We start from the raw sequence: 14,383 nt of genomic DNA, 5'->3' as shown, positions 1-14,383 counted from the left end.
ACAAAACCGTAAAAAAATTCTAGACCTGATATACACTTTAAGCAAATTCGGGGAAGCCCCTGTCTTATTTATTTACTTATTATTTTTTAAAGTACTTTGTATAATACCTAAATTTAGAGGAGAAATTTAAAAAATCTGATTAGATTACATATTTTGTTCATAATTTGAATACAATTTCACGTAACACGAGGCTTAGAGTCCATAGTTGTAGCCCAATAACATTTCATATTTCTAATTTTTAAGAAAAAAATTAAATGCTAACTAGTGTTTTTTAATTTTCTAGAGTTATGTGAAAAATGGGGGGCGATCAATTTATTTTTTCAGCAAAATATGGGTTATTCGTGAAATCTTTCCATGTTTACGTTGTTCGCACGTTTTTACCGTAAAAAGGGCGAATTTCCACGCATTCTGACAGATAAACAAAGGGGGTGACCCCCATTTTTATTTGCTTATTTTACTTCTACTATGATATGTACTCTCATCATGCAAAATATATTAAAAGACTTTTAGAAATGACAGGATGTTTGAAATGGTAAAACACAGGTCTATTCAAAAGACATTCAATACCAAGGGCCATTTGCATTCTGATAGCGTCTTTCGCACTGTTCACATTCTTTTTTTCTTTGTTCCAGAAAAGAAGTCAATTGTAACAAACAAAAGAACATGATACAAACGTCATTCCAGATGTTAACGTATAACGTAACCCCAATGGCAACCTTGGTGTGTGTGGTGGCGTTAGTGTACAGTGGGATAAGAGTAGATGCTGCTAGGGCTTTTACATTGGCAATGATATTAGACATTTGTGCCCAATGCATAGCTTTAAAGATTGCTGTTCATTTTATCAACTTGAGAGATTCTATGGTTTCCATAAACAGGATTGAGAAATTCCTATGTAATCGTCCTACATTATTTAAAACAAGTACAAGTGCCATAATATATTCCAAAGATACCCAACCTTGTCAAATTGGAAGTTTGACTTTTACCAAAAATATTGATAGCAGGAGAGCAACATTTATCGAAATGGACACTGAGCCCAGAGTAAATATAACCGAGATGTCAGCAGCCTGGACAAGTCAACAAAAGAGTGTTTTACACCAAGTCTCGATGGTAGTACGATCAAACCAGTTACTTATGGTCACAGGACCTGTTGGCAGTGGAAAGAGCTCTTTACTGATGGCCATCCTTGGGGAAATTCCCACAACTGAAGGGGAAATTACGGTCCATGGTCGAACAGCTTATGTTAGCCAAATACCTTGGATCTTCTCGGCTTCCATTCGTGATAATATTGTCTTCGGACGACCATTTGACGAGTCTCGATACAAGAGAATACTAGAAATGTGTGACCTTCAGAAAGACATCAAGTGCTTCCCTCATGAAGACTTGACCATCATTGGCCAGAAAGGCGTAGGTCTCAGTGGTGGTCAGCGTGCTAGACTCAGTCTAGCTCGCGCAGTCTACTCAGAAGCAGATATCTTTTTACTGGATGACCCACTCAGTGCAGTTGATGCCAGGGTTGGACAACACATCTTTGATAAGTGTATCTGTGGAGAGCTGTCGAATCGAGTAAGAATTCTGGTGACCCATCAAGTACAATACCTTCCACGAGCTGACAAGATAGCAGTAGTAAGAGAGGGTGCTGTTGTTCTCGGGACATATTCGGAATTGAGCGAAAACGGAGTAGTAGATACCTTACAGAAAAGACATGAAGATACTAACAGCGACTATACATTGTATGAAGAAGTCGTTCATTATAAAGATGATAATTCTAAAGACATGACGGAGGAAGATGAGGACAGAGCTACTGGTACGGTTTCTTGGCGCTTGTACTGGAGGTTTTTCAAGGCTGGATTACCCTCTGTTATCATTGGTTGCCTTGCTTTATTTTACATCATCGCTCAAGGTATTTATTATGAGAATAATTTATGATTTACACATCGCCCTTTCTATATGGATATAATCAAAGGCGCTTTACATTGAGTAGTGAATTTCAGATTGCTTTTTATGGAATTTACAAACATGAGAGACGGTTAGTATGAGATGTAGGCGCTGAAGGAGGTCACTGACAGGGTTTATTTACGTCCTCAGTGGTTCTTTTACGTCCCTCCGATGTTGGTTAAGAATGATAAGTGCGGAGAGACAGGACCACCATTTAAAGTGGTCATCCGAGCCACTTGAAAGTGTAACCATTTGCAGATGTATATGAAGATGTCGATGTATGCAAAGGCATCACTTATTATTTTAAGAACCCGATTGTTGGTCCGGCCGGGATTCGAACCACAACCTCCCGTACGAAAGTCCGATGCTCAACCAACGGCTGGGCCAACCAAGCGGTTGGCGGTAATTTGGCAATTGGAGACTTTCAGACTCCTAGAATAGTAAGGTTACCTGGACTAAAAAAATAGCCATACGTTTACTATTGTTAATTTCATGGACGAAACAAAATTCATCTATATCTTTGGTATCTCATTCAAGGTATTTTGACATGAAATATAATGTGCGTACAGTTAGCTCAACTTGTAAGAACTTGGTCTGTTTTGCGGAAGGTCTAGTCACAACCGGACCAAGTGACTCAGGGTCTTAAATACTGATAGGAGAAGTTGTTACTTTTGCTAATCACATCAGCAAATATTTAGACTATAATGTTTTTTCGGAAAAGGAACAGTAGGTTCAGTCGCAAAACCCTTCTTTACCCTGTAAATTGAGGACCTGATAAAAGAACCTGTGGAATAGGCCTTTATTGCTTGTTGCGCACATTTCAGACCATGTGATGCCACTCTTGGGAGTTGACTCTTTCATGTGTAAATATTTTAACATGTTTCTCATTAAAAAAAACATTCTCAAGGGAATGTCATGTGATCTAATATGATGGGCAATTTGCATACGAAGCTCAAGAGGTCTATTAAGTAGTAAAGTAGTGGATCTCTATTTGGAGTCTTTTCCTGGTGTAGGAAGCTTTATTGTATTTTGGGTTAGAGTTTTTTGTTTTGCAGAGTATTGTTTAGCTCCAAATTCATTGTCTTTGGCTATTGTTTTATTGCCTTCATGCTTCAGGCGCCTTCCAGCACCAAGAAAGGGCCCCAATTTGAGGCATAACACTGATAGACTAACGATTCCCTCATGATTGGAAGCTGCATGGTTACTAACAGCGTCTTAATATGCATCATCATCATCATCATCATCATCATCATCGTCATTCTGCTCCTCCTACATAGTTTTGAGTTGATCACGTTACTGGTTACTTTAAAGATTCGCGAAAATATAATACTTTCCATCGGAATATTAAGAAAAAACTTTCATCAGTGTTTGTTAGAACCTTATGTAGAAAATTGTTTTTGAAAAGTTTCATTCATTTTTGTCCAAGAAGCACTTAATAGTGTGTAATGGACAAAAGCCGGTCATTAATTCTGTTGCTTACTCATATTAACGTACATTCTCATTCGTGTAGCGTTTTTGGTGGTTCCAACTTGGTGGATGTCACGAATAGTTCATAGGACACTACAGGACCAAAGAGATTCCTTCTCCTTGGGCGTGTTTGGTGGTTTGGTTGGAGCATCGTTGATTCTTTCCTTAGCAAAAGATTTGGCTTTTGTCAGTGCAATTTTGAGGTCTACAAGAAAGCTCCACGACAAAATGACACTTGCTTTTATCAAGTCTCCTGTTCTGTTCTTTGATACCAATCCTGCTGGACGAATAATGAACCGCTTTTCCAAAGATATCGGTGCTATGGATGATCTGCTGCCGATCCAATTCCTTTATTCGGTTCCTTTGTGCTTGAATATAGCTATAGTTATATTACTGGCTTTGATAGTTAGCCTGTGGATCGCTGTTGCTGTCATTCCATTGGTAATGCTGTTATTCTTGATTGCTGCGTATTATCTAAAGAGTTCTCGTGAGCTGAAGAGAATAGAAGCGATAAGATGCAGTCCTGTCTATGACCATGTTGCCGAAACCATTACAGGGTTAGAAGTCATTCGAACATCAGGGGCCAAAGAAGATTGCTGCAACAAATTGTTAAGGTAAAAAACTGCATAGCATTATTTGCTATAGTCAAAAGCGAATGTGTTAAATAAATAGTGCCTTTGGTTTAACATGGTCAGGGTGGCTATCGTAAGTTCCGAGAAAGTAATGAAAATTTAGTCTTCCATGGCAGGTGCTGCTGCTTGTAACCTCTTTTACAAACAGATATAACTAGCTAAAAACTAGTGTGAGCCGCGTCGGTGTTTCTAATGAAACAGTAATGATGAAAAGTTAAATTATACACCGTGAAAAGATGAATAAACTTACTGACGTTTCGGACGCTAGTCCTTCGTCGGAGTAAAAGAGCAAGAGTAAAGAAAGTGAAAGAGCTCTTTTACTCCGACGAAGGACTAGCGTCCGAAACGTCATTAAGTTTTTTCATCTTTTCACGGTGTATAACTTACCTTTTCATCATTACTCTCTTACAAACAACTCAGTTCGGAGGAGACACTTTTCATTGTTTTAAAGTCATTTACAACTCCTACTTCCACATACAGTTATGAAGTGTACAAGTGTCGTTCTTCCATACTAATAACTTTAATTTCCCAGGCTTCAAGATGAGCACACCAAAGCCTTTTTCCTAGTCATGGCAACAGCTCGCTGGCTTGGACTGTACGTGGATTTTCTGTGTGCCTTTTTCTTGGTTGGGGTAGCCATCGTAGGACTGATTGCCATTCACGATCACGGTAAATATACCAATATTACTTCGTGCAAATGTTTGATTAGTGCCATTAGATCTGACATAGTAAGGGTAACATAATTTTATTTCGAACGTTTTATTCTAAGGATTGGCTGGAATGTTGCTGTCACTTTCTATCACTCTCTTCGGTACTACCCAATACGGTATACGCCTGGCTACTGATGTCGAGAGTCAAATGACGTCAGTCGAACGAGTGATGAAGTATACTGAGCTACCTTCTGAACCTGGGTACACCAGACAAGACAAACCATCAGATGACTGGCCAAGTCAAGGTTCTTTGTCTATACGAGACTTGTCCATGGTGTATTTAGAAGGTGGACCCTCAGTACTAAAGGACATCAACCTCGATGTTCAACCCAAAGAGAAGATTGGTATCGTAGGTCGCACTGGAGCAGGCAAGTCATCTCTTGTAGCTGCTCTCTTTCGGATGCCCGATCCTCAAGGCCAATTATTTATTGACGGTGTTGATCTTGGCACCATTGATATACAGGCTGTGCGCAGATCCATGGCTGTTATCACTCAAGACCCTGTGCTCTTTGCTGGAAGTCTCAGGAAGAATCTAGATCCATTTAATCGTTTTCCAGACCAGGCCATCTGGACAGCACTTGATGAAGTACAACTGATGAAGAAAGTCAGCAAACTGCACCATCAGATAGATTACTGTGTAGGGGAGGGAGGGTCAGGATTTAGTGTCGGTGAACGACAACTGCTGTGTCTTGCTCGAGCATTATTACAGAATTGTAAAATACTTGTGCTGGATGAAGCAACAGCCAACGTGGATTACAAGACAGATCACCTCATTCAACAAGTAATCAGGCAAAAGTTTACCAAGTGTACTGTGCTGACCATAGCTCATCGAGTGAACACCATCATGGACTATGACAAGGTAGTGGTTCTTGACCATGGTCACGTGGTGGAATACGATAATCCCAGAGTTCTTGCTGGGAAAGAGAATGGCTACTTCTCAAGATTGATAAAGGGACATACCATGAAGGTCTGATAAAATTTGATGTATCTGGTAGTTAGGTTGCTACATACACTGGTTTGCTGAACTGATTCACAAGTATACTGGAATAGAGCCACCATTGTCAGTGCGCATGCCACGACGTTGAAATTTAACTGACCAATTTTTCTTTAATTAAACACATTTTAAAGCACCGTTACAAAAGAAGAAAACTGGCGTTTCTCGTTATTCGTTAGCAATTTTGGTTCGAAAGACATATAATTTTAAAAGTTTATGCTAATTAGGATGTTGATGGCGTTACATTGTGAACGGCTCTGTTTCCTTCAACATATATTTCAGCATATCTCTGAGAATATTTGCTGTATACTTGTATTCAAGATATAAGACATGAAAATGCAACTACTGTGATTGCTTTTGTGACGTTATCATATAATCCGTCATTGGCCTTTAATGTAATCTGAACCCTCACGGGTGTATGTGTATCAGTTAACAGTTACTCGAGTAAAGAGAGACACACACACGAGTCTTGTAGTTCTTTATTTCCTTTTGGGGCAAAACTTAAAATTCTTTTCTATCTTAAACCCACATAAGTGACAATACCGATCTTTAGACGCCATTTTCATTTCAAATGCGTTCCCAGTTCTCAGCAAGCGGAGAACATGAGTAGCTTCCAGTCCATTTATTTTAATATTTTTGTACTGGGAAATATTTTTGTACTGGGAAATATTTTTGTACTGGGAAATATTCTTGTGCTCGGAAATATTTTTGTACTGGGAAATATTCTTGTACTGAGAAATATTTTTGTATTGGGAAATATTCTTGTACTGGGAAATATTTTTGTACTGAGAAATATTTTTGTACTCGGTAATATTTTTGTGCTCGGAAATATTTTTGTTATTTGGAAATATTTTTAGTGTCTGGCATACATACTTGTGTTCTGCCATACACATTCTTGTACTGACATTAATATATTTGTACTGTATTTCATATTTTTGTATTGCCCTTGTGGGCCACCGTAATTTAATCCTGATGCATGAGTTCCTCATAGCTATCACATCTAAACAAGTGGCAAGCTTTTTTTTTACGAGTGGCAAAGAAGAAAATAATAATAAGAAAAATAAAAATGAAGGAATAATAAGAGTATTTATAATTCAAACTCGTTTTCTCTGTATTTATTTGGATTTGTTTTTTTTTTTTTTAATAACTAACATCCACACACAGTATTTATAATCCCGTCGCCGATGGTCACGCAATGCTTTCGCGGTTTTGTGTAGATGGCCGTCACTACGCCTATTACATGATTTGTGAAGCAGTTGGTGTAAATGCCTCACTATCTTCAGAAAATACACCACATTTGCTAAGTATTGATATCTCAAACGGCTTCTAGAAGGTTTGAAAATATTATTAAAATTTTGACAGTCATTAATAAGATTTTACATAATCGCCGTTTAACCTGCAAATAAGCGTTAGATCGATTAAAATATGAGATAGCTAGCTAAAAACTAGTGTGACCTGCGTCGGTGTTTCTAATGAAACAGTAAAGATAAAATGGGTAAATTTTACACCATGAAAAGATAAATAAACTTACTAGCGTCCGAAACGTCAGTACGTTTTTTCATCTTTTCACGGTGGGAACTTTACCATTAATCATTACTGTTAGATTAAAAAAGACATGCTAATGAGACAAAGTCGTGGATACACGCTTCGACCGTAAACAAGTTCAGTTCACCAGTACAGTTAAAATAGAAGTTAAAAGGCAATTTATTTAATCATATTTAGAGGCTGAACTGAGTGACAAGAAAAGAAAGAGATACAGGGAAGTGGCTATGGATGCGCAGGAAGCGCATAAAGATTTGCGCCGTAAGACAGCATGGATACACTCGAACGTGTGAGCAATTTGCTGACTAACGTCGAAGACCAAATTGACAAGGGGCAGTGAAATTGAAATGAAGAATTTGTTTCAATTGATCATCAGTCAGCCTTGTAATGTTTAGGTTAATATAAATTCATTTAATTTTTGTTCAAAGCGAACAAACTTTCCAAAAATACACATTGTCCTTGTTCTTTCTGGTGTTTATTTATTTTATTTTATTTTATTAAATTATCAAGTTCTTAAAACTTCTAAAGAATTAAAATAAATTCTACCTCATAAAGACTATCTGGTTTTGTTGATATAATATTATTTATAATTTAAAATATCATGATCCTTGAAAAAATATCGGAAAATGGCGCGAGTGAGTAACAAGATCTAAGAGTAATGAAACTAAACGATAATACACTATCTAGTTAATTGATAAATAAAGAAACAAACAAACAAACAAACAAATGAATGAATGGATGAATGGATGAATAAATAATTGAATGAACAAATAAATAAATTGAAAAATTAATAAATGAATGAATAAATAAAAATGAATAAATAAATTATGATATTAATAAAAGACTAAAATAATATTAACAAAAAACTAAAACGCAAAACATTTGAATTATTATCATTCTATCAACCTGGCTGTCTCCCTTTTTGTCTTGAGCGCCAATTGAAAGAAGGTGTTTGTTTGACCGAGTAACTTGATCCCTAGCTCTCTAAACGATAACACGCTTTAAAACTCCTTCATTAGTATTGGAGATCATCCTGAGACATCAGTGAATGATAAATGGGTGGAAAATATCAACGCCTTGCCTCTGAAGCAGGATCCAAGACGTTGAAAACTGGCCTTTTCTCCTATCTTTTCTTTACTTGGTTAAATGGGCTCCTGAAACTGGGATACCAACGACCTCTCGCTTATGACGATCTGTTGGAGCTGTCTGACGAAAACAAGGCACAAGATCTAGTGGCCAAGTTACACGGGTTATGGATGGAAGAGATTAACAGTGCTAAGAAGAGAGGCAGAAAACCCCGACTTTGGAAGGCCATGTTCAAACTATTCCTTCGAGATGTCATTCTCTTTACCGCTTTGAAACTGGTGGATGAAGCTATGGGGATTACTTTGGTAGTATCAGTGTGGTTTTATCTAAAGTTCTTAGAAGAAGGATCCCACATGGATCAGACCTACGTTGTTGGTATAGTTGCTAGCATTGGGATTCCAAGTCTGATTAAAGTGTTCTTCTATCATCATTCTGATTACTTGGCCGTGTTGATGGGTGTGAGGTTGAAAAGTGCTGTTATAGGGTTGATCCATAAAACGGTAAGGTTATAGGGAGCTAAAGGTGGAATCAGATGGATTTATTATAATCTTACAGTTGTTGTTATTTTATTGACACAGATAACTGAAACTAGACGTAGCGATTTCTCCAAGTTCACAACCGGTCATATAGTGAATCTAGTGTCCAACGATGCGAAAAGAATGGACGAGTTAGGCATATCACTAGGAGAAGCACTATCAACCCCAATTGCTGTTGTTGTAGTTGTACTTCTACCTTTATTGGTCGGTTGGCCGTCCTTGTCTTGCCTTCTATTGATGCTAGTCTTGATCATTATAAATTTACTACTCACACAACTGTATACTAACATTCGCCTTGAGCAAGCCAAAGTCACAGACAAGCGATTGGCAGTAATGAGCGAGATCATCTGTGGAATACGAGCTGTAAAGATGTATGCTTGGGAATGGAAATACAACGAAACAGTTCAAGCATTACGAGGGTATTTCCAAATTCTTTTCTCTTATTATTACTTTATATGTGTTTATAATTTTGATAGAGAATCATGTTTGTTTGCCTAAACTTTAACTTAATTTTTCGTTTATCGCGGCCATGTTGGTACCATTTAACAAAAGATTTCTCATTATAGTATCCATTGTCCACGGTACCACAATGGCAGCCATGCTTTTGACTTTTAACTCTCTTGGGAATGATTGCAACCCATCATTTGCGAACGAGAAATACGAAGAAATCACTAGTAAAATCGAAAAGCTGTATAAGGAATTTGCCGATCTAAAAAAGGAAAACTCCATGCTCAAGATGAATATACTTCGCTTGTCAGTAGTATAGGGAATGGGGGTTCCAGCGCAATCTCAACACGGGCAAGACCCGTGTCAAAAATCCACCTACGGAAACAACCCACTCCAAGTGTGGTTGGGGGCAACAGCGCAAATATGTTAGTCTATATATGGAGTGCGAAGAATGTAAGAGAACTTTTAAGAAAGAAGCGGATTTGAAAAAGCATTTGAAAATGAAGACGAAGTGTATGAGCAGTTATGATTGTGGATGTGGTAAGAAGTTTGAGACTAAGGTTAAATTGTTTTGGCATTGTCAGGACTGTGAGTACGACTACGACGACCTAAAAAGTGCTTGGTATTAGGTATAAAATATTTCCTATTATATAGATGGAATCCCAAAGCAACTTCAGCACGGTGTCAATACCCGGTAACGGTGAGATTGACGTTAGACAGTTTTGGCGTCAGTCAGAAAGGAAGGTTAAAAGGACTCTCCGAAAAGGTATAGAAGAATTAGGAGCCCTGAAAGCGAGCATAATGGTAGAAGTAAGTTTGTCAAAAGACGAGGTAATGACGACAGCAATGTTGCGATCAAAGTCGTTAGTGATATTAGAATCCACGAATCTGGATAGGTCACTCAGTGAAGCCTTAGAAGCAATAATGGAGTCGCTGTCTAACTACACGAAAGAAGGATCGGGTTGGACAGTAGAGGAGGTTGAAGGAATAGAGATAAGTATGGCCAGGTACGTACCCATACGAGGGGGGAGTTACGTACCGCTACCAACGTGGGTAGAAAGGAAGAAGGCTATTGTAAACGTGAAGAATGAAGACAATCGATGCTTTATGTGGGCAATCAGGTCTGCACTGTATCCAGCAGAGAAGGATCCCTGTAGGACAAGTAAGTATCCCACAGACGATTTAGAGTGGGATGGTGTGGAATTTCCCATGCAGTTGATAGACATCCCCATATTTGAGGAAATAAACGATCTAGCAATTAACGTTTACGGAGTCAGAGAGCAGACGATAGTACCGTTAGTTCTGTCAAAAAGTAAAGGAGAGCGCGTACATTTATTCTACCACGGCGGACACTACTCATGGGTTAAACACATTAGCAGACTATTCTACAGACATACTAAGCACAAAGGTAAAAAGTACTTCTGCGACTGCTGCTTGCTGTCATTTACATCCTTAAATGCCCTAAAGAAACACGATGAGATCTGCCGCGGAGTCGAAGAAGTGGCGCAACGGATCCAGATGCCCACCAACAAAGAGCTTTCATACGCGAACCATCAAAAGCAGATGCAAGTGCCTTACGTGATATATGCAGACTTCGAAGCGTTGATAACTAAGGAAGAGCAGAAACGTGGTGCCACGAATAAGGTAGGATTACACGAGATCTGCTCCTTTGGTTACATAGTAGTCAGATCAGACGGTAAAGCAAACCCTCCTGTGATTTACCGAGGTAAGAACGCAGCTAATGAGTTTCTAGAAGCATTGCGAGAAGAGGAGGGGGAGATAAGAGAACAATTAAGACGTCCAAAGAAGATGGAATTTACCAAAGAGAACCAGGAGGCTTTTAACAAGGCAAAAAAATGCCACATTTGCCAACATACGCTTCTTCAGTTTGGAAGACGAGCCAAGAAAGCGTGGGATGAAGATGGAAAGTATTTAGGAGAAGCTCATTTTAAATGCGGGAAGTATGCTAAGAAAGGTGAGAAGCCGGGAAAGCCCTCCACGCACTGCATTCACTGCCACAAAGCATTTGTTGAGGATTTCTATGTGGATAAGGTTAGGGATCACTGCCACATCACTGGTAAATACAGAGGAGCGGCTCATTGGAAATGCAATATAAACTTCAAAGTAAATCCAGATATGGAGATTCCGGTGTTCTTTCACAACCTCCGCGGTTACGACTCCCATTTGCTACTACAAGGAACAGACGGCTCCGACGTCAAATGCATACCCAACAACAAAGAGCGCTACATGTCCGTAACTGTGGGTAAGCTAAAGTTCTTAGATTCGCAGCAGTTTATGGCGGACTCCTTGGCAAACCTCGTAAAGTATAACACCAACTTTCCCATTTCCAGTCAATATGGTGCGGAAAGGAAAGGAGTCTACCCATACGAATACATGGATTCCTGGGATCGATTCAAAGAGTCCCTACCACCCAAAGATCGCTTCTACAGCACCCTAAACGAGTCTGGTATAAAGGATGAGGAGTACCAGCATGCGTTAGACGTGTGGGAAAAGTACTCCTGTGAGAACATGGGGGACTACCACGACATCTACCTAAGGTCTGACGTAGTGCTGCTTGCAGACGTTTTCCAAAGCTTTAGAATGATGGCTATGGAATATTACGGATTGGATCCCGCTAATTTCTACACGGCTCCTGGGCTCAGCTGGAGTGCTTTGTTAAAGAAGACAAATGCGCAGTTGGATCTCCTAACGGAATACGACATGTACCGCTTTATGGAAGACGGTATCCGCGGCGGCGTATGCGGGCCCAGCCGACGTTACGCCCGCGCAAACAACCCCTTAGTAGAGCACGACCCAGAGAAACCAACCACATACATTTACTACCTGGATGCGAATAACCTTTATGGTTGGGCAATGTCACAGTACCTACCTGTGAGAGACTTCGAATGGGATCCAGTGAAGCCGATAGACTTCTACATGCAGGTAGGAAAGGAGGAAGACAAGGGTTACGTTTTAGAAGTGGATCTGGAGTACCCAGAGCGCCTGCACGACGAACACAATGAGTTCCCCTTAGCACCAGAAGCGATAGAGATACCATTTAAGCAGCTAAGTCCGCTGCAAAAGCAAATGTGCCCTGGTTACAAACCGTACAGGAAACTAACTATGAACCTGATGGATAAGAAGAAGTATGTGGTACATTACCGCAACCTGCAGTTCTACGTGCGACACGGAATGCGCGTAGAGAAGATCCACAGAGTCCTAAAATTCACGCAGGAACCCTGGATGCGCCCCTACATTGACTTTAACACGCAAAAGCGTACCGCAGCGAAAAATGACTTCGAGAAAAATCTCTTCAAACTGATGAACAACAGCGTGTTCGGAAAGACAATGGAGAACATCCGCAAGCGCGTAAGCGTAAAAATAGTCAGCACCAAAGAGGAAGCAGAAGCATACGTGTCACAGCCAGGCTTCGTTAGATACGTAGAAATGCTGAACTTCTACGTGATTCACATGAAAAGGGCAAACCTCTTACTAAACAAGCCCGTTTACACAGGCTTTACGGTGCTGGATCTATCGAAGCTGCTTATGTACGAGTTCTACTACGATAAGCTTAAGCCAAAGTACGGAGACCGCTGTCGCCTCCTGTACACAGACACCGACTCCCTAATTCTAGAAGTGCAAACGGAAGACGTTTACAAAGACTGCCTCCCCGACATAGACGAGTACGACACCAGCGGTTACCCGAAGGAGCACTTCCTTTACTCTGCGAAGAATAAGAAGGTAATTGGGAAGATGAAAGACGAAATGTTAGGAAAACCCATAGTAGAGTACGTGGGTCTGAAACCAAAGATGTACAGCGTGCTAAAGTTAGACGGCGTAGAAAAGAAAGCTAAAGGCGTAAAAAAGTACGTGGTTAAGAAGGACATTACGCACGAGTCCTACCTCAACGTATTACGAACACGCAAGGAACAGCGGCATAAGATGAACAGCCTGCGCAGCTATGGTCATCAGATACATAACGTCACGCAGGAGAAGGTGTCGCTGTCTGCATTTGACGGTAAGCGATGGATGTGTGATGACGGAGTGCATACGATAGCATTCGGACATCACACGATAAGCAGTTCTTCCATGACGAACCCACGTGTGGGGCCATCGTGAAGATAATACAAGATGGGCTGACCCTTCTTAGCTATTACGCTTCGGATCTGGTAAGTTTCCAAAGACCAATTAGGATCCGTAGCTCTTTTGGATCCTCCTTCTAATTCACCCGGTCCGTAGAGATATCGGACTGTGACATTACCTAATTTTTTTTCATGGGGGAAGACCGCCCTCGAACTTCTGACGTAGGACTCGTGTTCCACGTGTTTCTTTTTTATGGCATCCTTGGGTTTTATTCCCGTAGCCCTGGCCGCCTCGTTGTTCAAAGCCGCGACGACCTGGGGGAGCCGCTGTGTCCATTCCCTGTTGCGTTTGGAGGGATCTTCCAGCTCTTTCCAATACTGGTACCCAAAGAGACGCTCGGCCAAGGTCTTATTGAATCTTTCGACAATGCTCTGACCCCTGTGGTACTCTGCTTCGGCTCTCCTAATCTTAGTGTCGTGGTCTTTCAGGGTCTTAGTAACCACGCCCATGAACTCTGTCCCCGCATCCACTTGCAGCAGCTTAGGCCATTTCAAGACGCGCTTATAAATCCTACCTAGGGCTTCTGCGACTTCCCCAGAATCCTTGCTGGTTATAGGTTCGGCGTCCTTGTATCTGCTTGCGATATCAACTACGGTCAAAGCGTACCTATAGGTCTTCTTTCTCACCTTATCGTGCGGCAAGAAAAGCAAATCCGCCTGATGAACTTCATTGGGGGTATTTACGGTGAAGCTGGGCCTGGGAATGTACTTAGGCACGGGAAGATAAACCTGCCAGAGGGTTTGTTTTTTCAACCAGTTCTTAGCCGTTTCGTCTGATACCCTGGCCGCGGTCGCGAGTTTCTTGATAGCTGACGCTCCTCTCCAATAGCCTTCCGGCCCATAGTAAATCCTTTTAAGTTTGTCCTCTACGCGGCCCATTATATGAATTCCA

General features: G+C 40.5%; 2 protein-coding genes across 2 annotated transcripts in view; both read left to right on the top strand.

The window, feature by feature from the left end:
- The first annotated feature begins 306 nt into the window (after positions 1-306).
- LOC116292614 (ATP-binding cassette sub-family C member 4-like) lies at positions 307-6,201 on the top strand. The gene is made up of 4 exons (XM_031699960.2): positions 307-1,900; positions 3,446-4,016; positions 4,567-4,703; positions 4,804-6,201. Exons 1-4 carry the CDS (start codon positions 664-666, stop codon positions 5,715-5,717), a joined length of 2,859 nt encoding a protein of 952 aa, XP_031555820.2. The 5' UTR covers positions 307-663; the 3' UTR covers positions 5,718-6,201.
- Positions 6,202-8,219: 2,018 nt separating this feature from the next.
- The window catches only part of LOC116293523 (ATP-binding cassette sub-family C member 4-like), a 33,312-nt gene continuing 27,148 nt past the window's right edge, over positions 8,220-14,383 (top strand). Inside the window, exons 1-2 of the mRNA XM_089034732.1 lie at positions 8,220-8,866; positions 8,945-9,321. Coding sequence (XP_088890858.1) covers positions 8,336-8,866; positions 8,945-9,321 — 908 coding nt within the window. The 5' untranslated portion in view covers positions 8,220-8,335. The remainder of the gene's footprint in view (positions 8,867-8,944; positions 9,322-14,383) is intronic.

The sequence above is a fragment of the Actinia tenebrosa genome, unplaced genomic scaffold (genome assembly GCF_029948245.1).
Source record: "Actinia tenebrosa isolate PJP-AT-01 unplaced genomic scaffold, QUT_ActTen_1.0 PGA_scaffold2__45_contigs__length_23673736, whole genome shotgun sequence".
NCBI classification, from domain to species: Eukaryota; Metazoa; Cnidaria; class Anthozoa; order Actiniaria; family Actiniidae; genus Actinia; species Actinia tenebrosa.
This window is presented reverse-complemented; position numbering and strand designations above follow the sequence as displayed.

Bases quoted from the DNA above. Each gene is read 5' to 3' on its own strand.
- LOC116292614 (XM_031699960.2), top strand. From the start codon at position 664: ATGATACAAACGTCATTCCAGATGTTAACGTATAACGTAACCCCAATG. The intron at 1,901-3,445 runs GTATTTATTATG...TCATTCGTGTAG, and splicing joins ATTTTACATCATCGCTCAAG to CGTTTTTGGTGGTTCCAACT. The intron at 4,704-4,803 runs GTAAATATACCA...TTTTATTCTAAG, and splicing joins GATTGCCATTCACGATCACG to GATTGGCTGGAATGTTGCTG.